Genomic DNA, 26873 nt, shown 5'->3' with positions numbered 1-26873 from the left:
ACCTATTAAATATACACGTACATCAGCTTTAAAATCCCATTTTGAAGAATATTGGATGTTGCTTTTAAAAAATCCTGGTTTTGGGGGTTGGGTATGGCTCAACTGGTAGAGCACATGCTTAGCACTCATGGGGTCTTGGGTTCAATCCCTGGGACCACCTCTAAAAACAAACAAACAAACCTAATTAGCCCTCCCAAACTAAGATCCATCCATCAATCAATCAATTAATTGTAAAAAATCCTGGTTTCCACAAGCCAGTCCCTGGGACTGAGAAAGAGCTGGTCATCCAATTCCATGGCAGGGTGGGTTCTCACTGCATCCAGGTAGAGTGAGTGCTCATCTGGTGTCCTTGGCTACTGGCTCCCTGAAGGAATGAGGCCAAGTCCTCAATCGGGGACCCCCGGCGCCCGCCCAGTCAGTAGAGTGTGATCTAAGGAAACCTTTGGGACAGTCCCCTGCTAGTTTGCGATGACATACCTGGGTGCACATCCTTTTATTCATTATGCTAGGCACAGGGTGAGCCCTTGTAACCTAAAGGATCATGTGCTTCCATTACGAAAAATGTGCCTGTGTATTTTCTAAACAATTGTCTCCCCTCTGCTTGCTCTGTGTGTGTTTTCTGGAACTTTTACAGTAGCATGTTGGAACTCTGAGTTTAACCCTCCATGTCACTTACCTTTTTATGTCTTATATTCCCTTCATTGATTTTTTTTTGTTCCTCTTGGAAATTTTCCTGGTGTTATTTTCCAAATTTCCTAGGACACTTTTCTTAGTTTCAGCAATCATTTTGAATTTCCAAGGGCTCTTGACCCCTGTCCCTTTCTTAAGGGGAAATCAGTATTTGAGGAAATGAATTCAACCTTTTTAAAAAAGGTTTCTTCCGTTCCCTATGTTATCTCTGTGACCTTTGAGATCAGTTTTGTTTCTCTTGATCTTTTCCAAGTTGCAGATTTTCTAAAATGTCTGGTGATCCTTCTGGGTTATACACACTTAAATATGAGGCTATTGGCAGGGGAGGCTTACCGCTCAGTGGTAGAGTGCGTGCTTAACACGCCCGAGGTCCTGGGTTCAGTCCCCAGTACCTCCATTAAAAAAATAAATAAAACTAAATAAACCTAATCCCCCCCCCGAAAAAAACCCAAAAATTAGGCTATAAAAAGCTGATTGAGAAGCATTAAGCTGTATATAGAAGTTGACGCACACACACACACAAAAGCTGATTGAGGCCCTACACTGGTGCACAGAGCTTGACAACAATGAATCCTGTTTTTAGGCACCCATATGGGAACCCTTAAATGCCAGAGTGCAAAGGCCTTTGCTCTGGGTTCTTAAATATCTTTGGAGAAGAATCTTCTGCTAGTTGGCCTCGGGACTGGCTGCTACTGTCTGTTCCTCTGCATCAGGGGTAGAAAGGAAGGGTCAAATATTCTATGAAGTAAATTCCAGTTAATTCCAGTTCCCACACCTCCTTCCCTGAGTCTCCAAGTTGAAACCTTTCTCTGGTTCTTCCAGGCAGATCTGCCGTCCTGAGTGACACCACACTCACGCATAACTGTCTGCAGAGGCAACCTTGGCTAGAGCTGTGGCCTGCAGAGAAAACCATGCCTACTGTGTGGGCACAGCAGGTGCAAAGCAGGGACACTGGGGGAGCTGATGCGAAAGTGGTTGTCCTTGGCGTCTAGACTGAGGGAGACAGGGATGTGGTCAGAGGAAATTCTGGAGGTGCAGGATATGGAGGAGGAGCAGTTCTGCAAGGTAACAAAGTAAGATGTGCCTGCAGGGGTGGGTGGTAGGATGGAAGTAAAGATTTGTCACTGAGAAAGTGAGCAGGTGTTTGGGCTCAGGTGTCACTGGGCATTCTTGTAGACACTGGGGTTGCCCAGGATGACAGCAGGAGTCAGGAGTCGGGGAGATGGGGGAGACAGGAAGACACAGCCAAAGTCCTCCATGAACCCCAGGTAGGAGGAATGGCCTTGGGATGGGGAGCTGGCATGGGCCTCAGGGAGGACAACCCAGGAGAGCGGGCTTGCTTCCAGAACACTGAAGTCACGAGGAGCCACCCAATACCCAGTGCCCTCTCAGCTCCAAGTAAGAGGCACACGGGGAGGAGGCCTCCTCAGAGGAGGGCCAGGCTCCAGTCAGAGCAAGAAAACAAAGAGGTGTTTGACAAGGTGAGGGATGTGGGCAATTTCTATCCATTAAAACAGGTTTTAGAGGGCAAATGGGGGAACTCGGAGGCAAGAGTGAAAATGGGGGAACGCTCAGGACCCGGCGGGAAACGAGCAGCTTGTATTCAGACTGGGGAGGCCTCGGACTCCACTCGTGGGCAGATTAGCTCGCCTTTGGGTTCTGACTGGAACATTATGGCAAGTTGCTCAGAAGCCAGAGGTAACTTTGGCAAAGCCTGAGGCCCTTTGATCCACTGACAGGGGCTGAGGTGGTTCTCTGATGTTGCCACAGAACCTGACTGGCTGGGTGGCCTCGTTACAGCTGCGGAGGCCTGTGCAGAGCTGGGACAAAGGGAGGCCAGGTTCAAGCCCCAGAACTAGCCTGGTAAGGCCCTACTGTTGCCTCTGGGTCCAGCCCCCACAGCTGTCACTTCTGACCTTGGCACATACTCTAATGGTTAAAAAAAACACACAAACACCTGGTAGTATCTAATTGATGTTTTAAAAACTAACATTTGACTCTACTCAGATATTTCTGAATCTAATATTCAGACCTCAAAAGAAAGCAGCCTCACAGTAAAAACAAGACAAAATAAAAAATAATCTCGTAGAGCCCTTGGATTTTGCCTTTGATCTCTCTAACAAGCCAAGGAGCTGTCTTTGGCATCTTCCCTAAAGAAAGAGTTCCGCTTCCCGTCTGAGTTCCTAGTCAGGCACCTCAGTTTATTCTCCCCCTTGCAGTAAAGGTGAGGGGAAGAAAAGACCAGCTGGCTACCTTGACACCCGTGTTTTCCGCAGAGAAAGCCCTCTCCGTTCCGTGAGAGGCCATCTCAGCCCCTCCCACCCTCAGCTCTTTGGCTGTTGGGCATTTATGGATAAAATCGCTGCGCCCACATAGATCGCTCCCCTTGAAAACAATCTCTCAGGATCCCAGCTCATTTCAAACCTACTTGTGATTGTAGAGGAATGTCATCTACCACGTGGCCGAGGGACCGAATTCCCCAGCCTTTTGCACTAGGCGGCAGGACACTTGCTCGCTTTGCGCCCGTGCCACCTCTGTTCCCCCAGGGCCCCCGGTGCTTTCATTCCCCAGGGTCCTCTTTCCCACTGCTAGGTGGCTCCCTATGAGATGAGGCTGGGGTCCAAAAAGAAGACCCAGGGGCTGGCTTTATCAACAACTCAAATCTTTCATGAGCCAGTACGTTTCTAAGTAGCTTTTCTCAGTTAAGGATTAGCACAACAATATATAACATAATATGTCAGGCCCTTCCCTGTATAAGGATGATCTTGGGGTCCGACACTCTGTAGATCCATGCAGTAGTCAAGCCACGTACTGGGGTGTCCTTGAGCACAGCCTACAAGGACACAGGTGGGCGCATGTCCAGGCCCCAGCTGCAAGAACCACCACCATCGTGGTTGAGTGTTTACCGTGTAGCAGGCTGTGAGTCAGTATTTCATATATTGTTGTAAAAGCCTTCGAGGGGGGCTCTGAGGTGGGTGGGAGGGGCTTAGAGCTTGGGTGTGGGCTCCCAGTGGGCTGGACTGGAATCTCAGCTCGGTCTTGTGCTATTGCTCAATTACTGCACACAGCGTGCGTACGAAGTAAGCTCGAAAGAAAAGTTGTCTATTATTATTACCCCCATCTTACAGATGAGCAAACTGCAGCTCAGAGATGTTAAGCAACTTGCCCGAGGTCTCACAGCCGGCAGCGGGCTGAGCTGAGAGTCAAACACAAGCCCTTGAACTCCACTTGGCCAGACTGACCGCAGGATCTCCGTCATTCGGTCTATAGGCCAGTAAGTCTACAGCCTGCTCTGGGGAGCCCTGGCCTCCCAAGAGCCTGGACAGTGTTTCTATTCTGAATCTCTGGTTTCTGCTTGTAGTTGTGATTACCTTGACTTTATTTAAATGGAGAATACCTTCTCATTCTTGCGAAAACGTTGTGGTCCCAAGATCAGAATCATGAGCATTACCTGGGAACTTGTTAAAGGAAGGCACATTTATTCTCACACCTCACCCCAGACCTGCTGAATGAGAAACTCTGGTGGTGGGGCCCTCCCGTGATGCCATGCATGCTAAGATTTGAGAACCTTTGCTGCGGAACACGTGTTTCAGGAAACCAAGCCACGAGCAGCAGTATGGCAGTTAACATTGATTGCTCCTGCTCTTGATGGTTCAAAGGGGAAGGCACCAAGCTTAGCAGAGGAGGGAAGGAAATAAACAGACGTAAAAAGTGATCTGCCCAGAAGCCACACAATGGGTGGAGGAGGAGAGGGGAGTTGAGGAGGGTACTGGCCCAAATGATGCATTAGAACTGTCTGTGTAGCTCTTAAAGCAGGCACACAGGATTAGAGTTGGACGGCGGTGGGGTGGGCCCGGCGCCGATATTGCTAAAAGCTGCGTATGTGGTCCTATCCTGCTGTCTAGACTGGGAACCCTGCCCTGGTGGAGGTGGCTTTGGAGGCTTCACAGCCTGCATCAATCAGGCTTCAGCATCCAGGTGGAGCTTAATAGTTTGTAATATGAAAACAACATCCTCCCTTCTGAAGATGGACACACTTAGCATTTCTGTCCCTCTCGCTGGGTGCCTCCTCGTGTGTCCTCTGTGCTCCCAGTACACGGAGCCCGAGCACACCTCTGTGCCTTTCCCCCCAGGGTTACTGCATGAGTTTTCACCCAGCTTTCTGCTCTTCCACCCTGAGTGCTGGGTCTCAGCACTGTGCACACTGGAATCACCTGTAGAGCTTTAAAAAGGACATGTGTGTATATATATATATATATATATATATATATATATATATATTTATATATATATATTACACACACACACATACAGATGCATACGTACATATATACACACACAATATGCAACTGTTGCAAAATGCAATAGTTGAGGCATACTAAAAATAGTTACTGAAATTTAACTGGGAGCCCTGTATTTCAGGAGAGTCAGAAATAGTGCTGGTGACTGGGTCTAGACCCCTTGGACAGGAAACTGTTCAGTGAGATGCACTGGAATTCTGGGCTCAAGTCCCCTTCCTGGACCAAATAGGGGGTCCCCAAGGATGTGCTCAGCCAGCAGGGAGGTCTCACTGGCCCCTCCCCCTGACTCCAGGTTATTACAGACCCAGCTCTGGTGAATGTGGGACCTGATGCCAAGTGAGCTGTGGGGGGCCCTGTTGGGGCTCCTGCCATGTGGTCTGAGGCATCCACAGTCTCCCCTGGCCCGAGGAGTGCCCAAGTGCAGCGAGATGCCGTCTCTGACAGAATAAATTCTGTGTTATGAAGGAATGGTGCGTCAGGCACAGCGACCTGCGGTGAACCGCGTACAATGTGTATGTAAGTTTTCTCATCGCTATGCAATTGACTTTCACCCAGAAGTAGAAAAGCTATCGTCAAAATGCTGTATTACTTCCTAGGGCTTAAACCACAATATGGGGGAGATGTTCGCAGACACTGATGTCATTGCATTCAGCCTCTTACTGTGAAGACCTAGCACCAAATTAAGCCACTGGTGCCAGGGCCAGTTCAGGCAATGGGCAATTTTGTTCCAGAACATTCCTTTGCTGACTGACGAGCTTCTCTGGCATAGTTCATGGCCTCTTACTCTGGACTCTGGTTGCACAGGGCAGTGACCAGCTGAAACTGGCATAAGCAAAAAGAGCAAAAGGATTAGCTTGTGGAAGCCAACCTGCAGGTACGGGCTTCAGGAGTGGCTGGAACCAGCAAATGGAACACCCTCAGGACCCTTTCACCTCTTCTCTGTGCATTTTGACCTTCTCACCTCCTGCAAACCCACCTCCCCTGTGGCTGTGGGGCATGGCTTCAGGCAGCCTCTGCCCTCTGCAACCAGGCAGGAAAAGGCTCTCTTTCCCCAACTTGTTTAAGAAAAAAACAAAACTCAAGGAGAGACCTGAAGGTTAAGTACTATGATGCCAACCTTTAGGGAATCATTGCACTAGGAAGGTGGGATCTTATAAGTAGGAGGACAGAAGCCCCCCAGGATAGAAAAGGAGACCTTCCCCTCAAATAAAAAACAAAAAGGCAAGTCCAGACATAACTCGTGGCGAAATTGTGAATGAGACACGCACTCTAATTGGTGTCTATGACAGACGCTATCCAAACTGTGAAGTCACATGGGCCCCTCAAAGCCTTGGACCCCAATGCCCCCCGTTCCTATGTTCTTCACTGGCTTCGTTTTGCCAGCAGTATGGCAGGAAGATTCCAAAAAGAGCTCCTGTGAAGAAACTGAGGCATAAAAGTACCAAGAGAGACAGCTCCAGGGCCAGCAGACCCTCAGCGTTTGTGGCCTTGGTGTCCTGGCGGTCCCTGAGTTGATCTAATCTGTGACTTTGCCAAGCCAGGAGTTTCAGTGGTAGGTGCTGTGGGGCGGGCATGTGGGAGCAGGAACCTCCGCTTATGTGTGGCCCAGTTGGGTGCCCGGCACCCACTTCTGCACCCAGCTTTGATACTTTCTGCCTGTGGGTACAAAGCCACTCTGCTAAGGCAGTTCTTTTTTTTTTTTCTCATCGCCGGGTGAGGTGTCAATTGTGCAAAGATCTGAGACAGTTCTTAGTCGTAAGTAGAAGTTTTGTTGTGGCGGGGCACGTCAAATGCAGGGAAGACCCAGCTGTGTGCTGTTGCCCAGCCACCTGCGGGGGTTCTCGGGTGGCTCATTCTGGAACTGTCTCATACGTCACAGGCCCCAGGTGGCGCAGAAACCGCACATGAAAAGACAGGATGGAGGAAAACAACATGGCGGCTTCCGAAAAAATTAAACATAGAAAAAAACTACCATAGCTCCAACAATTCCACTTCTGAGCATTTACCTCCAAGAGTTAAAAGCTGGGTCTCGAAGACCTGTTTGTACAGCCATGACCCCCGCAGTGTCCCTCCCAACAGACAAAAGGTGGAAGTAATCTGAGTCCATCGACCAATGAGTGGATAAACAAAATGGGTGTGTTCATACAAGAGAATATTAGTCAGCCTTAAAAAGGAAGTCTTAATACATTCTATGGCACAGATGAGCCTTGGGGCATCGTGCCAAGTGAAATAAGCCAGTCACAAAAGGACCAGTGCTGTGTGAGCCCGCTTATAGGAGGTCCCGAGAGAGCTGTCAAACCCTGAGATAGAAAATAGAACAGTTGTTGCCAGGGGCTGGGGGTAGTGGGGAGGGGGAGTTAGCGTTTAAAGGGGCCGGGGTTCCAGTTTGGGATGATGATAAAGTTCTGGAGAAGGATGGTGGTTGTGGCTGTACAACACTGTGAATGTAGTTAATGCCGCAGAACCGGACACTAAAAATGGTTAAAATGGAAAATGTTACACTTATCAGAATATGAAACAAGCTGTTAAGTGGCTGAAAGTGAGGTTAGTGTGAAGAGAGGGCCAGGGACAGGAAGAGAGGCTCCTGAGAGGGAAGTGTAGTCAGAAGCCTGACTGCGCACACTGAAAGGCTGGCGGCCCCTCCGTGGCCAGAAGCTGGACCCCCGCCGCCCTCCTTCCCCAGCACAGCCACTCCCTGTAGCAGATGACAGGTAAGACCAGCTTTTCATTTTCCTCTTGGCCGTGAAGAAAGAGCTTGGGAAGGAATGTCAGTCAAGACTTGAGATATAGGGGGAGGGTGTAGCTCAAGTGGCAGAGCCCATGCTTAGCGGGCATGAGGTCCTGGGGTCAACCCCGGGTACCTCCATTAAATAAGTAAATAAATAAGCCTTATTCCCTCCCCACTACAAAAAGAAAGAAAGAAAGAAAGAAAGAAAGAAAGAAAGAAAGAAAGAAAGAAAGAAAGAAAGAAAGAAAGAAAGAAAGAAAGAAAGAAAGAAAGAAAGAAAGAAAGAAAGAAAGAAAGAAAGAAAGAAAGAAAGAAAGAAAGAAAGAAAGAAAGAAAGAAAGAAAGAAAGAAAGAAAGAAAGAAAGAAAGAAAGAAAGAAAGAAAGAAAGAAAGAAAAGAAAAGAAAAGAAAAGAAAGAAAAGAAAGAAAGAAAAAAGACTTGAGATCTTGTCCCTTCCCCTCTCTGGTGGACCTGTTCCCCTTCCCCCCTGCCCCCAAATCCCAGTAACCATGGGGGCTGGACCCCAGAGCTCCCTGGGGCTGGAAGTTCCCTGCTCTGCTCTGCGGAGACCGGCCTGTCACTTTCGTGGTTGTTTCCTGGTTTTGTTCTCTTTTGTCCTCTCTCTTCCTCTCCTGCTGGACAACCGTGATTGACTCAGAAGTGTGGGGCTACGTCCTTGCCGTGGGCCACGTGCTAGGGCCTGGACCACCTGAGCCGGGGCCCCACCGGATGTGTGCCATCCTGGCCTCTCGAGATTACACCTGGGGTTCATCATGAATCCCATTCAGTGAAATCCTCAGTGACGTGGGGGGGGCCTCCTAACCTGCGGTTCATAGTCCCACAGAGCCTCTTCTTCTTTCTAGATATGTAAGAATTTCTCTTTTCCCTTTGGGTTCCTGTCGTAAAACTTAACATGTGACACAAAACGTACACATATATATGCATTATGTGTAACGCAGGAGAGTATAGTGAACAGCCCTGAACCCACCGCCCAACACAGGGATGGAATATCACTAAACGTTGCGTCTACCTACGTGCTATTCACTCCCACTCAAGACATAATAACCACCCTCCTTCATTTTGTGTTAAGTGTTCTCTTGATTCTTTGGGTTTTTTTGTTTTTTTTTTTAGTCTTTATCACAGATGCATGCCTATTTTTTAAAAAAATTTTTATTGAAGTATAGTCGACGTTCAATATATACATGACAGAGGTAAAATAGTGATTCACAATTTTAAAGCTTATACTCCATTCATAGCTATTATAAAATATTGGCTATATTTCCTATGCTGTACAATATATCCGTGTAGCTTATTTTATACCTAATAGTTTGTATCTCTTAAGCCCCTACCCATATGCAGCCTCTCCCCCTTTCCCTCTCCCCACTGGTAACCACTAGTTTGTTCTCTGTATCTGTGAGTCTGCTTCTTTTTTGTTATATTCACTAGCTGGCATACCTATTTTTATTTTATGAAATAGTTCTATAACATTTACTGGGTACTAGGCACTCTTTCAAGTATTTGAAAATACTAACTCACTTAATTTTTTTAATCCACACAGCATCCCTAAAGGAAGGTACTATTGTTAATCCCATTTTACAGAAGAGGAAACTGAGACATAGAGAGATTAAGTGACTTGCTCAAAGTCACACAGATCGTATGACATTAGAATGGGACATATCTCCTGCTTCCTAGTGCAAAAGTTTCTCCAGGGCATGTATCTGTCGACTGAAATAAATGCACAGCCTAGAAGCTGAGAGTTATGTTTTATTTCGTGCGAGGACTCAAGCCGAGCTAAGATGACAGCCTCTCAGATCGCTCTGAGGGACTGCTAGGAAGAGGTAGGGGAGGGGCTAAGATATATAGGAGCTTTACAACAAAGACCAGGTAGTTAGAACAATAAAAAAAATTACTTGTTATCTAAAGAAACCAGGCATCTCAGGTTAAAGAGTGTAGTCCTTTTCTATGTATGGGAGGAAGCAAACATTTGGGCTCATTGAATTCATTCCCTTGACAAGCAGCTAGCTATCTAGGGCCAGTATCTTGTCTCTTACTATTCTGAGTCCACTCAGGGTGCACCATTGTGAGTGGCTGCAGAGGCTGGGCTGCAGGCTTGTCTTGACGGGAGGGTGGCGGCAGCCGCTGATGACTTGGTTTCAGCATTCTTTATTTACTGATATGGTTTGCAGTATTTTCATTCACATATCTAAGGGTGGAATTGTGGGTTTAGAGTATAAAGGACATTCAGCTTTACAAGATAATGCCTGATTATTTCTGAGAGATCCAATGTACACTCTCATCAGCAATTATAAGTTTCTTCTGACCCACAACCTCTCCAGCAATTGGTCTTGTTAGCTCTTAACTTTTGCCAGTCTAGTAGATATAAAATGATATCCCATTGTGCTTTTCATTTTAAATTCCCTGGCCGCTGTTGAGTTAAATCATCTTTTCATTTGTCTAGATGTTTTGCTTTCTTTGAAATGTTTGTCTGTATCTTCAATATAATCAAAATTACCAGCTGTTATTCTAGTATTGGTGATCTTGAGGTCTGGCTTAAGAAATTCTTCCTTGCCACAAAGACACAAAAATAGTCTCCTATATTTTCTCATAGAAGTTTTAACGGTGTTCTTTTCCATAAAAGTCCTTAAACTGGATGGAATTAATTTCTACATTTGAGTGAGGCAGAGATACATTTCTCCTCTTTTTTTCTCCTTATAGTTAACCGCTTGATCCAGTGTCATCTATTTAACAGACCCTTCTTTCACCCAGTGATCTACAATGCCACCTCTGTCATGTATCAGAGTTTCATACAAGCCTATTTCTGGCCTCTTTATTCTGTTCCATCAGTTAATTAGCCTACATCTGCGCTAATACCATATTTTATAGTAAGTCTTAATATTTAGTAGAGCAAATCCACTTGTTTTATTCTTCTTTGTCTTTGTCCCTTTGTTCTCCCATGTAAGTTTTATAATCAGCTCTTCTTTTCCATGGAAAATTCTATTGGGATCAGTTGGAATTGCATTAAATTTGTAAGGAGAGAATTGTCCTCTTTATGATACTGAATCTCTTATCCATGAACATGAGCTATCTTCCCATTTATTTAGGGTGCATGTAATGTCTTTCAGTAATGTTTTATCACTTTCTTTGTATAGGTCTTCTATATGTTTTGCCAGACTTGTTCTTATCTTTTTACTATTGTCAATGGTATATCTTTTAAATTATATTTTTGTATGTTACCCATATACACAAAAGCAATTCCTTTTTGGATATTGATCTTAGAGCTAACTCCCTTGCTAAAATCTCTTGTTCTTTTGAATTACTTGTCTGATCGATCTTTTGGACTTTCTCTCTAAGCAACCGTATCGTATGAAAATACTGATAATTTTGCTCTTTTCCCATTGCTAGGCCTTTATTTTCTTCTTCTTCCTTCTTCATTGTCTAGGGCCTCTGGTATAATGCTAAGTAGAAGCAGGGATAGTGGGCATTCCTGTCTGGTTCCTGACTTTAAAGGAAACGCCCCTTAGATTTGCTCATTAAAAAAAAATCTATATTGTAAGTTTCCTTAATCAGGTTAAGGAACTTTCCTGCTAGTTTCCTAAGAGTTTTTATTATGAAAGGATGTTGAATGTCATCAATTATTTTTCCTGGAACTGTTAAGATGATCATATGTTTTTTCTTCTTAAATGAGTTAATGTAAGTTTTTAGTCTGGGTTCCTTCAAGAGCAGAGCCTGGAATAAGGACTTGGGTTCAGGTGGATTATTTGAGAGGTGATGCCAGAAAGCAGGATTGAAGGAGCAGGGAGACTAAAACAGGGAAGGAGGAAAAGCCAGTTAAAAGTGTTGATGCTGTAGCTGTAGGCAAAGGAAGTTCAATTCTGTTGGGATTTCTGATAAGCTAATGACATGTGGAGGTTTCCCTTCTATTGTTAGACCACATTTGCATAGCTGAGATAAGCCCAACTTGGATGTGATGGCTAATATTCTTAATACACAGCTAGATGTGGTTTGCTTATATTTTTCTTATAATTGTTGCATCTGTATTCATGAGTGAGATTGGTCTTTGATTTCTCTTTTTCATCCTATACTTGTCTGATTTCGGGATTAAGGTTACACTGTCCTCATAGAAAGAATGAGAGTGTGTTCCTGCTATTTCCATTCTCAGAAAGAGTTTTTATAAAATCAGAATTATCTCTCCTGAAACTTCTGTAACACTATCTAGAGCTGGTAATTTCTTTGTAGGAAGATTTTAATTTATGGGTTTAATTTTTTTAATAGCTGTGAAACCATTCAGGCTTTTTATTCCTGCTTAAATCAAGTTAGGTAAGGTCTATTTTTCTAAGATTTGGTCTACTTTGTTTCATATTTCTTGGCATAAATGGTTTACAGTCTTTTATTTTTAATTGTGGTAAGATCCACATAACATCAAATTCACCATTTAACCATTCTTAAAGGTATAGTTGGTTGTGTTACAATCACATTGTTTTGCAACAAACTGCCAACACTTTTTTCTCTTGTAAAACAGAAACTATACCCATTAAACAAACAATTCACCATTTCCCCCTGCCCTCTGCCCCTGGCAACCACTGTTCTACTTTCTCTTTCTATGAATTTGTGTAGTCTTCTAGTTCCTTTTTTAATTTTAAGATACATTATTTTAATTTTTAAAATTGAAATATAATGTACAATATTGTGTTAGTTTCAGGTGTTCTACATAGTGGTCTGGCATTTGCATACATTATGAAATGATGACTATGGTCGGTCTAGTAACCATCGGTCCCCATACAGGGTGATTACAATATTATCGACCGTATTCCTTATGCTGTGTATTATATACTGGTGGCTTATTTTGTAACTGGAGTTTTGTGCCTCTTAATCCCATTCACCGATTTTGTACTCCTCTCTCCCCTCCCCGCTCTGGCAACCACCCATTTGTTCTCTGTATCTAGGAGTCTGTTTTTGTTTGGTTTTGTTTGTTGGTTTTGTTTTTTAGATTCTACATATAAGTGACATCATAAAGTATTTGCCTTCCTCTGTCTGATTTATTTCATTTAGCATAATACCCTCGGGATCCGTCCATATTGTTGCAAATGGCAAGATCTCATTTTTACGGCTGAATAGTATTCCATTGTGTAGCTATACCACTTCTTTATCCATGTATATCAGTGCACATTTAGGCTGCTTCCATCTGTTGGCTATTGTAAATCGTGCTGCAATGAACATTGTTGTGACTCTATATTTCCAAATTAGTGTTTTTGTTTCCTTTAAGACAATACCCAGAAGTGAAATAGCAGTTCTATTTTTAATGTTTTTGAGGAACCTCCATACAGTTTTCCATAGTCTTTTCACCAATTTACAGTCCCACCAACACTACAAAAGTGTTCCCTTTTCTCCACATGCTTGCCAACACTTGTTATTTGTTGTCTTTTTGAGGATAGCCATTCTGACAGATGTGAAGTGATATCTCATTGTGCTTTTGATTTTCATTTCCCTGATAACTAGTGACATTTAGTAAATTTTCATGTGCCTCTTGGCCATCTGTATGTCTTCTTTGGAAAAATGTCTCTTCAGATCCTCTGCCCATTTTTTAATATGGTTTTTTCTTTGTTTTTTTTTTTAATGTTGAGTTGTATGATTCTTTGTATATTTTGGATATGAACCCTGAATTGGGTATACCATTTGCATATATCTTCTCCCACTTTTAGGCTGCCTTTCCATTTTGTTGCTAGTTTCCTTCACTCTGCAAAAGCTTTTTACTTTGATGTATTTATTTATTTTTGCTTTTGCTTCCCTTGCCTGAGAAGGCATATCCAAAAAATATTGCTAAGATGAATGCCAAAGAGTGTGCTGCCTGTGTTTCCTTCTACAAATTTTATGGTTTCAGTTCTTACATTCAAGTCTTTGATCCATTTTGAGTTTAGTTTTGTATATGATGTGAGAAAGTCATTTAGTGTGACTCTTTGCATGTAGCTGTTGAGTTTTTCCAACACTATTGATTGAAGAGACTCTCTTTTCCCCATTGTTTCTTCTTGGTTCCTTTGTTGTAGATTAATTGACTATATAATCTGGGCTTATTTCTGAGCTCTATCGATTTTTGTGTCAGTACCATACTGTTTTGATTATTGTAGCTTTGTGATATTGTTTGAAAACAGAGAGCATGATACCTCCAACTTTATTCTTCTTTCTCAAGATTGCTTTGGATATTTGGGGTCATTTGTGTTTCCATACAAATTTTAGAATTCTTTGTTCTAGTTCTGTGAAACATGCCTATGGTATTTTGATAGGGATTGCATTGCATCTGTAGATTGCTTTGGGTAGTATGTTCATTTTAATAATATTAATTCTTCCAGCCCATGGGCACAGATCTCTTTCCATTTGTAGTTGTCTCCCATTTCTTTCATCAACTTCATGACTGCTTTCCTAGGTATGTGACCCTGGGAAAGTCACTTAATCACTCTGGGCCTCAGTTTCCTTGTCTGTAAGAGGGGGCAGTAACTACCTCATAGTCGGATGTTGATTAGTTAATATGTGTTGAGTGCTTTGTCAGTAAATGTTCACTGTTGTATTATTATTGCTATTATTTTTGTTGTTGTTGTTATTCTTATTCTGACCCAGCAGAAACCACAGTCTCTACTATAGCAGCACCCACTGTCTGAGCCCCTGGGGCCACCCCCTTGGCATCTAGCTTGGGTTGGAGGAGGGTTTCCTGTAGCCTATGTGGCATCAGATCCCTGGACTAGGGTTACAGCTCCACCCTTTCCTCCATCTTCGCTGGGCATTTTTCTGAAGCCCAGTGGCACCATCTAGGGTCTTCCCTGGACCTGACATCTACACACAGTAATAACATCCTTTGACCTCATTAGCCAAAGAGAAGGGCACGACCTCACCCCACCCTTCCAACCCAGGAATGCAGTTTGGCCTGAGTCCCCAAAACACTGGGGCGTCCCTTTGGAAGTCCGTATCTGGGGTGCCCCTAAGAAAACAAGCAAACTTTCTCCTCTCCTGCCTTTCCCAAGCCCTGTCAGTCCCCAGGGTATCAGGTCCATAACTGGGGCCTCAGAAGACTGGAGGTGTCTTGGTCAGAAGCCTCCGGGGAAGGCCCTCCAGACCATCAAATTCCCCTGTCACCTGCTCACTGCTTCTGGGGATGCCCTCAGTGCTAACATATCCTGTCTAGCAACACATTGCAACTCCTCAGGTCCTGAGCCCCAGGATCAAGGCTACCTGCCTGGAGTAGGGTGCACCATGAGCCAAGCCAGGGAAATGGAACCTGGGGGTTTGGTCCCCAGCCAGCTTGATCCTTGGTACCTCTGTCTGTAACAGTCCAGACTGCTGGGGAGCTACGATGGGAGCATTTCCCTCAAGGTGTCCCTGTATAGCTGAGTCAGGGGCTGGTTGAATTGAAGGCTGAGCAGGGTGTCAAGGTTGCAGTAGCCTCGTGCTAGGCAGGTGACCAGAGCACCAACAAACCTGCCCAGGAGTCTCTGCCTACTGAGCTGTGGTGACCGTGTGACCTGAATGGGACCTGACTTTAGATTCTCTCTTCCCTGAGGGAGCCCCAGCAGTGTGTCCTGTGGGATTTGGGGCTCCCTAGATGTGGGGCTTGTGGGCATCACTGTCCTCTGTGTCTACATGTCACTCAAACACATGTGCACCCAGCACGTGCCCTGCCTCTAATGGGAGCGTGCCAGGAGGACTAGGTTATGCCCTCTGCCTCCTGGATTCTTACAATCCACGTGGCTTCCCCAGGACCACTGAGATAATAAGAGGAAATGCAGTCATCAGTGCACAGAGGCTGAGAGTTCTGGGCTGTGGCTCCAGGCCACCAGTCCCTGACCTCCGCCTTTCAACTCTCTCTAGGTAGTCCTCGGCTGTTCCCTGAGAGCCTGTGGACACCGCTCAAGATGTCCCCTTTTTGTTGTTGGGGACTGTGTGTGGCTTTTCTCGCCCTGCTCTGCTGCCCAGGTGAGCCAGGGCCTGGGGTTCCTGACTGGGCATGTGCCAGCCCAGAGGGTGGGTCGCCTGCTCCCTTGGCTTCAGGTGTGAGAAGGGATTCTGGTCCAGAAGTCTCTGAGGATTTGAGCCCAGCAGCTGCCCATAATGGGTACAGGATGCTGTGCCAGCCTGGCTTCCCATGACCCTGGGCAGCGGGTGGGGGTCCTGGGATTTTGGACGCTAGGTTGATTGGGCCGCACAGCTTCCTGGCATGTGGATGTGGCTGGTTGGAGGCCGAATGGTGGGCTAGGTAGGGGCCTCAGGAGGTGAAGGGAGACAGAGTTCAGGGGAAGGTAAGGGCACGCCCCAGCTGGTTGGCAGATGTGGCCTGGCGGACAGCAGAGGGCATCGCCTTCTGGATCAAAAGTGAAAATGAAACCTCTTCCACCGGGTCCAGGGGACGGGAAGGAAAATGCCAGCATGTGCCCAGCAGTCTGTTCTGGACAACCCGCCAGGTGCTTTTCATGACAACCCAGCCCACATGACAGATGGGGAAGCAGAGGCTGAGAGAGAGGAATAACCTTGCACAAGGCCACACAGCTAGTACCTGGCAAACTAAGGATTCAAATCTAGTTCCCTATTCCTGCAAAGCCCCTCTCTCGCCCCTTCATTATGCTATTAGTTGAGGGCTAAGAGGGGCTTGCCGGTGTGGCGGGAGCTTAGGACGCAGACAGACCCAGCTTGCTAGGATCAAGCATCTTCTGGTCATCACCTGGGGGGAGGTGAGCGCCGAGGGCCCCGTCTTCATGCATGAAACACTTCTTGGCTCTATGCCACACACAGGGCATTGTGCTGACACAAAGGGAAACATGCAAAACCCGAGCCCTGCCCTCCAGAAGCTCCAAAATGTCTAAGGGAGAATCAGCATGAATATCAGTCATTTGCAATATGGTCACATTCCTTTTCTGATCTCACCTCCCCTTGCTTTCCTCTTTGCTAAGCTCCAACCATCCGTGTCTCCTCTGGCCTGGCCCCGGGGTCTTTCCTCTGGCAGTTCCCTCCACTTGCAGATCCCTGCTGGGCTTTCCCAGTGCCACTCTGGGCCCTGCCACCAGCCATCCACCACAACTTCTTATCTTTGCTCAAACACTGGTGTTTCCGTGAGGCCTGTGCTGACTACGCTGTTTAACATGGCAACCCCGCCCCGCTCCCTGTTTCCTTTCCCAGGCACTTAACCACCAAGTGACAGGCTGCCTATTTCACTTGTTCGTTATCGCCTGTCTCCTTTACTACAGCTTGAGCTCTGCAAGGGTGGGGTTTTGTGCGCTTTGGTGCCTGTTGGATCCCCAGAGCCTAGAAGTGCCTGGCACACAGCTGGTGGTCAAAAAGGATTTGCAGAGGAAGGAAAGAAGGGAGGGAAGTGTCAATCCCACAGCCATGGAGGCTCAGAGGACACAGTCCACCTCCGTTTCACAGGAGGAGACATTTGGGCTGGTCCTTGAAGATCCCTCAGCATGGAAATAGATGTGCATCAGAAAGACTAATCTTGAGGTGACAGAGCTGGAGGAAGAGCAACCAGAGGCAGGGAGCGAGCTGTGGGGGCAGCCTCCTTGGTCTCGACACCAGGCGATCAGGTCTGAACAAGGGGAGAGGACCAGAGGGGCCATCCTTGGCCTTTCTTCTTGGACCCCTCTTCTTTGATCACACTGGCAGCCATAGGCAGCTCTACTGGGCAGGGCAGTGGGGACACGTGCTGCCCAGTGTTTCTTGTCTTCCAGGGTCTGGTGAGGAGGCATTCGAGGTACACGTGTCACCAGAGCAGCCAATGGTGAAGCATGGAGGATCCCAGGTGATTAACTGTAGTACCAACTGTACCAAACCAGAGAACGGTGGTCTGGAGACCAGCCTAGACAAGATTGTCCTTCAAGATTCCCCGCAGTGGAAATTGTTTATGATTTTCAATGTCTCCCAGAATTCGAGTATGCGTTGCTTTTTCTGGTGCTCCAGGAAGCAGGGGTCCAAGAGTCTCAACGTCGGCCTGTACTGTGAGTGCTATGTTGTGGGGCCCCCTCCCCTGTGTTCTGTGAGTGCTGTGTTGCGGGGCCCCTCCCCAGGCCACAGCCTGTGTCTACTGGGTATTCGCAGAGCCGCTGTGTTCTTGCTGCTGACTGCTCTCGGTTTGGCCCCCACTTCCCTGGGCTCCTGGGGTGACAGGGAGCAGGACCTGGACCGGGGGCTCAGTGTCTGCTCACACCCTCCCCTGGATTCCTTGAAGCTGCTAGAAACCCCAGCACAAGCAGCGTGGTGCCCGTCAGGAGCACTGGTACACCCCAGTAGCCCTTTCGCCTCCTGGAGAAAAGGGTGAGGCACCACCCGGTGGTTGTATCTTCCCCTGAGGGCCCTTGGCAAAGGTGTGACCATCACACAACCTGCCCACAGGCTACGGAGACCTTGGATAAGCCAGGGTTCTCTCAATAGCTCGGCACCAAGGGTGGTGCTCAAGTCCTCATTACCATCATCAGTGGATCAAAAGAGGAGGAAGATGCCCTTAGTCTAACGTATTGTCATTTGGTGACGGGGGGCAAGTTATTGTAATTCAAAGAAGAACCAAGGGACTACTGAGTTTGATGGAGAAGGATAGAGGTGGCTGACTCCAGCCTGCACCTCTTAAGAATCTCACAATTCACGGCCCAGTTCCCATGAGTACTCCTTTGGAAGTCTCCTTCAACATAGTTATCCAATCTGTTTAACTTTTGAAATTTGTATTTAATTTCCAGAGAGGAAGGAGACAGATCCAAACCTTGTATATCCTTCTAGTTGGTTGTATTACAGATTCTGGAGCTTTTCCTTGTAGACCCCAGGCCCCCTCCATTCTTGTCCATTCCAGAAATCGTCATGTCCGGAAAACAACCACCCAGTTCCTCCTTCACGCTGACCTGCTTCCTCCTTCCTCTCTTGACCCTCTAGAGCAGTCCAGGCCCCAGCCCACTTCCTGAGAACACGTGGTAACAGGGGATGGTCCTGGCTGAGTGGGGCCTGCTGCTTCTGCACCTCCATCCTGACCAGACCTGCCTTCCTCCTTCCCTGCAGACCCTCCAAAGCAAGTGCTGCTGAAGCTGCAGCCCACGCGGGTGGCCGTAGGGAGCCCGTTCACCATCGAGTGCAGGGTGCCCTCCGTGGCGCCCCTCGAGGGCCTCACTGTCACCTTGCTCCGTGGCAGTGAGGTCTTGCACAGCCAGACCTTTGAGGGGACAGCACTTTCCCCTCAAGAGGCCATGGTCACGTACAGCGCCGAGGCTCAGCTGGAAGACAGCTCCCACAACTTCTCCTGCCAGGCCAAGATGGACCTGCGGACTCGCGGCGTGAAGGTCGTTGACAGCGTCTCAGACTCCCAGGCGCTGGAGGTCTTTGGTGAGGGGGAGCCCCCAGAGGAGGTGGAGGGAGACAGTTCACGTTTCAGCCCCTCGGAAGAAGAAAAAGCCATTGCCCTGCTCTCTGCCGGCTCAGGGGGAGGCTCCCACGGCCCCGCACTTGTACCAAGGCTTCCCTCTAGCGCTGTCTCCTCCCTGGAACTCTCTCCAAGCTCCCAGGTTAGACCCCAACTACTTGCTTGACCATTAGTGAGCTGCGGGACCTTGACCAAGTCAAGCTCCTCTCCCTGGCCTTGGCCCGGCTCCACTTGAGAAGTTTGGCCTGACTGACCCCGTAGGTCCCCTGGAGCTCCACTGTTCTGTGACTCTAGATGGCCAAGATGTTCCGTGTCTTCACATGGTTTGGTAGAAGCACCCTCATCTCCACCCAGGGAGGGGCTCAGCCTGGACCATGCCACTGTCCAGGCCATAATGTACAGCAACCACATGCTGGTGCCAGGGGCCGGTGCCAAGGGGACATCTGGGCCCTGGTGGTCTCACAGAGGCCTGGCTGGTGGCCAGGACCCTAGTCTGCCTTCCCCCTAGTTAATACCCAACTTGCCACTCATGTCTGCAACACAAGGTGACTGCAGGATGGACGAGGGTCAGGTGGGTGATGGGTGGACCTCTGCTCCCCCTTAGGCTGTGACGCCTAGGACCAGAGGACTTCAAAGACCACTGTCCCCTCCCTCCCCAGAGCCTGTGCAAGACAACTGGATGGTGATCATCGTGGTCGTGTCGGTGCTGCTCCTGTTTGTGACATCCGTCCTGCTCTGCTTTGTCTTCGGCCAGCAGGGTAACCAGAGGCGGAGAGGTATCTACAGGGTGCAGGCTGCTTGGATGAGGCTGAGAGGGACCCACCCAGCACAGCCTGCCTGAGCGGCATGGCCACTGGAACTGAGTGTGGCTCCTTAGGGTTGTGGTCCAGCCCTGGCTGAAGGACACTGTGACAAGCAGCAGAGGACTTGGGGCCATTTCCTTTCCTAGTCCGAACACAGACCCCTGGACTTAACCCCATGCCTCAGTCTCCTCCTGGGAATGGCCAGGAAGGGGACCCACCAGGCCTTGCTGGACTTCTGTCTCCAAATGTCTCGTCAGCCTCCCTCCACCCTCTCCTTCACAGGGGCCTTCCAGAGCCCCAGCGAGCCCAGGCCCTGGGCGCCTCCATGCTGACCAGCCCAGGCACCGTTCACTCACCCTCATCCGCCCTGGGTGACTCATTCCTCCTGGGGGAGGGTGGGGGAGACGCAATCTGGCCAGAGGAGCAGTGAGACACTGTTCCCCCATGGCCCTCTGGAAACACAGGCGACTTCCCGTTGGAGCAGGACATGGCACTGACCTCTCCTTTCTCCCAACAGAGCCAGCTTACAGGGTAAGAGCAGGAGCCCCGAGGGTCTCCCCCATCACTGGGCCTTCAGAGAGCCATGGATAACATAAGCAGTCCTGTCCTCATACTTCCCGCTCATTATTGGGCCAAACCGAGATACTGCAGCCCTAGTCATCCCAGAAGGAGGGGAGGGGAGGAGGTCGAAGGGGGTATCTGGTTCTCAGGCCTTCCCTAGCCCAGGCAGCTGTCAGTGGGGCAGGACTGGGCGTTCATGTGGCTTCCAGGACCTGGGCACTGCTCTAAGGGGCTCTCCCTCAGGAGCAGAGATCTGGCTGGTTCAAGGTCTCCCTGGAGTGGAGAGGGGACTGATTGACCTAAGGGAGAGGGCCTGGTGTTCGTTGAGGGAGTAAGAAGGGCTGTCAGGTGTGAGTGCAGGGTTGGCAAACGGAGTCTTCAGGGCTGTTTCCAGCCTCATGATGAAGCTGGCGTGGATCCCAGGGCCACGGTGTGTCCTCACGGTAGGCTCTCGGCATCATAGTAGTCTGGGGGGAGACAGCACCCTCATCTTGACTCCCTCCTGCTTCCATGGACCCCAAGGAGGAAAAGGGAAGGGGACAGGCCAGTTGCCTGCCAGTGACACCTGAGTTCCTGCTACACACAGGGCACGTGGCCCTACTGGTCTTCTGATCCACCCCTAGGCCTGGGCCCCGCTGCCCATCCATCTAGTACCTACCTGAAGCCGGGGGTACATCTGCACCCACAGTCTCTGTGGCACTGGGGGGTGGAGGTGGGGGCACGGCTCGCCTGAGGTGGGTAAGAGAAAAGAAAGACCCTCCCATCAGAGGCCCCAGGGTGGCCCCTGGAATTTTACCCACAAGTATCTCCACCCTCAGCCTCTGGCCACCTCTTCCAGCCCAGCCTCAGAGAAGGGCCCTGGCAGCTCCCAGACCCCGCCCCCCTCAACCTCACTTACATCTGCCTTTTCCCAGAGGCAGGAGGACGGTGCTGAACCCTGGCTGTGTCCTGCAAGTGAGGCTGATGGAGGGGAGAGGAAATGAGAGGAGCTGGCCAAGGGAGCAGGGCTCCCAGAGCGGGCATCGGGCAGGGCAGGTAGTGATGGTGGAACACCAAAGGGCCTTCTTCCTGAGCCCTCATCTCTTCCTCCTCCTCCTCCTCCTCCTCCTCCTTCCACTCCTCCTGTTGACCCTCCAGGTAGACCTGGGGATTGTGCACAAAGGAATGGGAGATGATACAGGATGAGTCTCCACTCCTTGAAATCACTTCCCGAGATACACCACAGAAAATGGCTACTGTTCATTGGGACTTTACTACTGGCAAGCAAGGCGCTTTGGAGACAGTTACTGTTTATTTCGCAGGTGGGAAAACTGAGGCTCAGAGGTTAAGCAACTTTTCTAAGGTCACTCAGCTAATAAGTGGCCAAGCAGGGACTGGAGGAATCCAGGTATGACTCCAGAGCTGGGGCAGGGGGACCAGCAAGCTGCCCCTCGTCTCACCCTGTTATGGATTCTGGGTCCTAGGTCTCTTTAATCAACAGAAACGGATAAGAGACTAGACAAGGAATTCAGGCTGGGAATTCACTGGGAACAACAAACAGGTGCCCTTGGTCGCTCCCCCAGGAGGCTGGGCTGGTTCCTTAGATGGGGAGACGGTGGGGGCTGATCGGTGGGTCTGGCTGCAGGGGTGGCCTAGGTGGTCTGCCCACCCCCTTGGTGGTGCTGTGTGCAGGGGTCATGCGCAGTTCCCTGCTTTTGGTCTCTGCACCTCAGACGTGGCAGTTGATCTGTGACCTTTTTGCATCTTACTGTTCATCATTGCCCCGAGCGCGCGTGCGTGCAGTTACTTCGTGCCCTTTGTAGTTTGTGCCTTTTATATCCTGTTGCTGGAGGAGACATTTGTCTAGGTGCAAGCACTGCAGTAAAGGGTCCCAGGTCCCAGCCTATGTCAACCCTCAGTCCCTGGACCCACCTATGCCTCATTGGTGACGGGGTGGCGCTCATCCCAAGGGCCCTGTGAGGGCCTGGGGGTGAGGGCCCGCAGCAGCTTCTCAGGGTCTCCCTCAGCCTGGACTCCTCTGACCAGCCCCGCCTAGAAGCCTGCTCTACTCAAACTGATAGGCATCCTCCTTCCACCCAGCTGTCACTTCTCCAGACCTCTCAAGGTGCCCAGCACTGGTTGACCTCCTGACTCAGCCCCTGCCAGCCTGGATGGTGGAGACACCCCTCACCTCTTCCAAGCATCAGAATCCTACCTGGCTTTCAAGGGCTGGTTCCAAGGCCACCTGCTCCTCCAAGGACCTTTTCCTCATGCCCCAACCAGGTGGCACTCACACTTTGTGCCAATCACAGTCAAAGTTGCCTTGTATTCACAGTCATTCATGTATTCATTCACTTGTTCAGTAAATATCAGTTAAGCCCTAAAAGTATCAGGCACCCTGCAGGCCCCAGTGCAATGGTGCCTGCCCTCCTGGGCCTGCAAGCCAGTGGGGGCGTGCACTGCAGAGCAACCTTGAAAACAAAATCTTCAATGTCTGGATTTTGGGGCCCTCCTACCGCCACCCCATGGAGGCTGACACGGGGCCTTGCAGATAACAGATGCCAAAGAGACCCAGCGAGATGGGTGTGGGCTGTCTCTGGCTCCTTTGTTGCCTGGTCCTTTTTCTCAAGATCGGGGAACCCCAGATGGCTCCTCATCTCTGGACCTGCAGATGGGCGGCCCGGTGGCCCACCCCCTACTCCCCCACCCCCAGCCCACGCACCTGAGGGCGGGGCCAGGCAGGCCAGGGGTCGAGGGCTGCTGCCACCTGGGCAGTCGGAAGCAGCTGGTGCATGTGTGCATTCTGCAGCAGCATCAGCTCCAGCAGGCCTAGGGGACCGGAGTTCAGCAGGTCCATGCCAGGCCTCCCTCTGCCCTTGCTCCGACCCTAGGGCCTTTTCCCCAGTGACCAGCCAGGGGCGCGGAAAGGGGCGTGCAGCAAGGACAGGCAGAGGTGGGTACAACGTGGAGAGATCCCGGAGTCTCACCTTCCTTCACGGGGCTTGTCTGCGGGGATGGAGGTGGGATGGCCCACGGGAGGGGCTGCAGAATGGTCACCCAGGGCTGGGGGGAGGGGGAGACTCAGTCAGGCTAGGTGGGGAAGGAATGAGGACCACAGCCTCACGCTGAGTTGCCTCCCTAACCCCCCAGGAGCCGCATTCTCCTTTTTCCCCCCAGATGCCTACCAGCTCTCTTGTTATCTTTTCCTCTCTGGCTGGGGTCGCTCTCCTCACCCACCCAATAGGGCCCCACCCGAAGTTCAGACCCTCCCGAGACAGCTCCCCAACCCAGCCACCCCCACCCCTGGCCTCTTGGGTAAAGGCAGGCTCCACTCCCCCGCTCAGCCTTCACCGTCAGGGCTGCACTCTGGGCTGGGGGATGACCCCAGCTCCCTCCAGTCCCTGATTCCATGACCAGCTGTGGTGGATCAGGGTTACCTTGACGACGCTGGGGGACGCCAAAGTCTCCATCGGCGCATGCGCAGGTCCGCCCATGCTCCGGGCGCCTGCGGCTTTCACCCGATATCGCCGCCTCTCTCCCTTCTCTCTGTACCTCTGCGACCAAGGGTCCCCGAGGACCCTCACCCTCTACCCTCGGAGGCCCGTCTCTTTCCCGATGTCCGCCTCCAAACCCCTGCGCCTGGACTCCCTGTGTATCGCGTCCCATCCCTCGCTGTACCCCTTATTCTTGCGCATCCCTTGCATGGGGACTCTAGTTGGTGTTAGTTGAGTGAGTGTGTGAGCGACTAGGGAGGCCCGCCCGAAGTCAGACACTCGGTTTTCTGGTCCTAGAGCCCAGCTGATTAGGGATAATGACTTAAGCAGATATAGAGAATTCTGTAGGAGCAGGCTTGGGTGCAAGGGGCAGGTGAATGAGGAGGGCAGAGGATCTGCCCCCTGTCACTCTGAATCAGAGGGCTGTCCTATGGGTCCAAGAGTGGTTTCTGGAGCAGACCAAGGAAGGAAACACCAACCAAGGTTGCAGCAAAGTCTGAGCCCTGGCCAGAAACTGGTGGCTGGCCCCTTGACTCCCTGCTTGTAACTGTTTGCTCCCTGGTTCCTGATCAAGGGGAACCGCTTCTCCAAAGACGTGGAAAAGTCTGGGGAGTTTCACACCAGTGCCCACAGTGTCCCTCATTCTCGAAAAATTATCAGAGCATGCATTCTTCTGACAGGAAGTTATCAAGGTCTTTGCTTAAGAACAGGTGAAAGGAGAGATCTGTTTCGGCAGCTGTGACCATCCTAAGATAGAGCCTGAGCAGCAGCCGAAGAAATTCCGAACAGGAAGCTGGGATTAGCACCCTTGAGTTGCTCTTCCCCCACCCCCCACTTCTGTTCAGCTCCCCTTCCCCGCAGTCCTGGTGTCCCACCTCCTCCTTTGTACCTTAGTCCCTGTCTCCATGGGCCAGGGCCTGTGAGCAGCGCATTAGCTGTCCCGGTGGGTGTGATGGCTTCAACAGCAACACCAAGCTGAGATCAGCCATACTGGTTCCAGCGTTGGTTGGCAAGTGAAAACATATCCATGAAAGGAGAGCAAACATACAAGTCTGTGCAAAATCTCCTCTGAGGGAGATGTACAGGAAGGGATCACAAAAGAGAGCACTCAGTCACTGAAGGATGGTGTTCCGAGGGCGGTGGGGACCCTCTCAGTGTGGGCAGCCTATGCTGCGGACACAGCCTGGGCAAAGGCACAGATGCAGAAATGGTCAGGGCCTGTAAAGACCCAGTGGCTCGCACTGCCAGGCTGTGGAAGAGGAGCTGGGTAGAGGGCAGTCCCAGCGGCCCAGGCAGGCGTAGGTCAGACTCCAAAGCCAGTTTATAGAAGCTAGGCTTTGCGGTGTCGGTAATGGAGAGCTACGGGTGGGTTTTTAGCAGGAGAGACACAAGGGGACAACGTGTGCACAGCCATGTTTTAGGAAGACTGATCTCGTTCCTCACACCTTTCTGTCAACCAGAATTAGAACATATGTCTGATGGGGTTGTGTCCTCCCAGTAGAAGACTATTCGTCATTGCCAATTTTAGTGAGGAATACACCTATTCATGTGGAATGATGTCCAAGGCAGTTAAGCAAAACAATCAGAAAGCATAGTAAGATCTAATTTGTGTTTTAAAACACAAATATGCATGTATATATGCATGTGCGTGTGTGTGTGTGTGTGTGTGTGTGTAGAGAATGAAAGAGGGAAGGAGGAAGGGTGGTGGGGAGAGAGGCAGTTATTGAGAAGCTGTAAGGGCCGCCCCATCCAGCAGCCTACCAGCTTCTCCACTCCCTCATACTGCTTCCTGGGACCTCCTTCCAAATAAACTACTTGCTTCCAAATCCTTGTCTCAGGTTCTGCTTTGCGGGGAGTCAAACTAAGATACCCGCCTCCCACTTTCTCCACATCTGCCCCAAGGCTGCGGAAAAGTCCTGGGAAAACGTATTCTAAAATCTGACTGATAAATTTGTGTTCAGTGACGTGAAATGTGGAAATAGACATTGAAGAACATTTGTCTGGGAGTGTAACGCTCATTGGATTAAACTGAGGCAAAGCTGGAGGCAGGGAGGCCAGCCAGGAGGCTGCCACCCTCATCCTTTAAAGGAAGCCCAGAGTAGGGCGAGAAGGCTGTGGAAAACCAGCAGGAAACCTGTGGGCTACTTGTCCTGCCTACCAGTATTTCCTTTGGGGTGCTGAATAGGCCACCTAAACCTTTTCCATTTCTTCCTACTGGGGACTCTTATTTAAGTCTCTGGGGTGCGGGTTGTGGGGTTTTTTTTAAGTGTCCCAAGACAATAGTTATGGAAATATCTCCCTGTCGCCTTGGTAAATGTATTCCTGGAAATAAGCTAGACATGAAAAAAGACTTCTACTCAAATGTGTTCTTTTTAAGAGTGTAATTTTTAGGCGTTGAAAGTGGAATGCTATCCAATGTCCTATGATAGGGAAATAGGTATGCAAATAAAGACAATTCACTCAAAGGAGGAGTGTGCAGACTTTAAAAACCAGGGAAATGGAAAAATAGGCCCCCTCCTCTTCTCAAATCGAAATGTAGAAAAAAGGGTCCTTTTAAGAATTGAAGTGGAAATGTCAGTGTTTCTTTTCTGTACAGATGAGGAAGTGCCAAACAGAAAGGAAAAGCTGTTGGAGTCCAGAGGCGTCCCCTCTTGGGATCCCTGGAATTGGGGGAGCCCCTGCTGAAGTTCCCAGAAAGTCACCCCAGATGAACTGACTCAGGGAAGAAACTGACTCCTCAGGCCAGGGTGTGATGAGGCCAATTTCTGAGGGTCTGGATGCAGTTTTCTGACAGGTGATTCTGCTTTGCAGAATTCTTTTCTTTGTGGGTGACTGAAGTTCAACTCAAACCAGCTTAGGGAAAAGGGATTTGGGGGGCTCATGTAGGGAAGGATAGTGATGGAGTTGGCTCATAGTTTAACTGACTCCGGTGTCTTCAG

At 49.5% G+C, this 26873-nt stretch overlaps 2 protein-coding genes across 11 annotated transcripts in view; one reads left to right on the top strand and one right to left on the bottom strand.

Annotated features, from left to right (window-relative positions):
• ICAM2 (intercellular adhesion molecule 2) overlaps positions 1-25760 on the top strand; it is a 53593-nt gene extending 27833 nt beyond the window's left edge. Inside the window, exons 1-6 of one of the 10 annotated variants that reach the window (XM_074343482.1) lie at positions 7348-7702; positions 15575-15679; positions 17428-17498; positions 17622-17694; positions 18740-19239; positions 19757-19921. In XM_074343482.1, the coding sequence (XP_074199583.1) occupies positions 7696-7702; positions 15575-15679; positions 17428-17498; positions 17622-17694; positions 18740-19239; positions 19757-19783 (783 nt within the window). In that variant the 5' untranslated portion in view covers positions 7348-7695 and the 3' untranslated portion in view covers positions 19784-19921. The other 9 variants (XM_074343484.1, XM_074343476.1, XM_010955976.3 and 6 more) reach the window with 9 other exon arrangements.
• Positions 20791-23857, bottom strand: PRR29 (proline rich 29). The gene is made up of 6 exons (XM_074343486.1): positions 23792-23857; positions 23428-23503; positions 23163-23269; positions 21360-21604; positions 21120-21190; positions 20791-20928 (listed from the first exon to the last, which is right to left on the bottom strand). The coding sequence occupies exons 1-6, from the start codon at positions 23849-23851 to the stop codon at positions 20900-20902; spliced, it is 588 nt and encodes a 195-aa protein (XP_074199587.1). The 5' UTR covers positions 23852-23857; the 3' UTR covers positions 20791-20899.
• Positions 25761-26873: the final 1113 nt, after the last annotated feature.

This window comes from Camelus bactrianus, chromosome 16 (assembly GCF_048773025.1).
Source record: "Camelus bactrianus isolate YW-2024 breed Bactrian camel chromosome 16, ASM4877302v1, whole genome shotgun sequence".
Taxonomy (NCBI): domain Eukaryota; kingdom Metazoa; phylum Chordata; class Mammalia; order Artiodactyla; family Camelidae; genus Camelus; species Camelus bactrianus.
Note: the sequence above shows the minus strand (reverse complement) of the source record. Positions and strands in the feature narration are given on the sequence as shown.

What these genes read in the sequence shown, in the direction of transcription:
- PRR29 (XM_074343486.1), bottom strand. Translation starts at nt 23,851, where the DNA reads ATGGAATCAGGGACTGGAGGGAGCTGGGGTCATCCCCCAGCCCAGAGT. An exon ending in CTGCCTGGCCCCGCCCTCAG is followed by an intron (nt 21,605 to 23,162) that starts GTGCGTGGGCTG and finishes CACAATCCCCAG; the next exon opens with GTCTACCTGGAGGGTCAACA. An exon ending in GCCTCTGGGAAAAGGCAGAT is followed by an intron (nt 21,191 to 21,359) that starts GTAAGTGAGGTT and finishes TACCCACCTCAG; the next exon opens with GCGAGCCGTGCCCCCACCTC.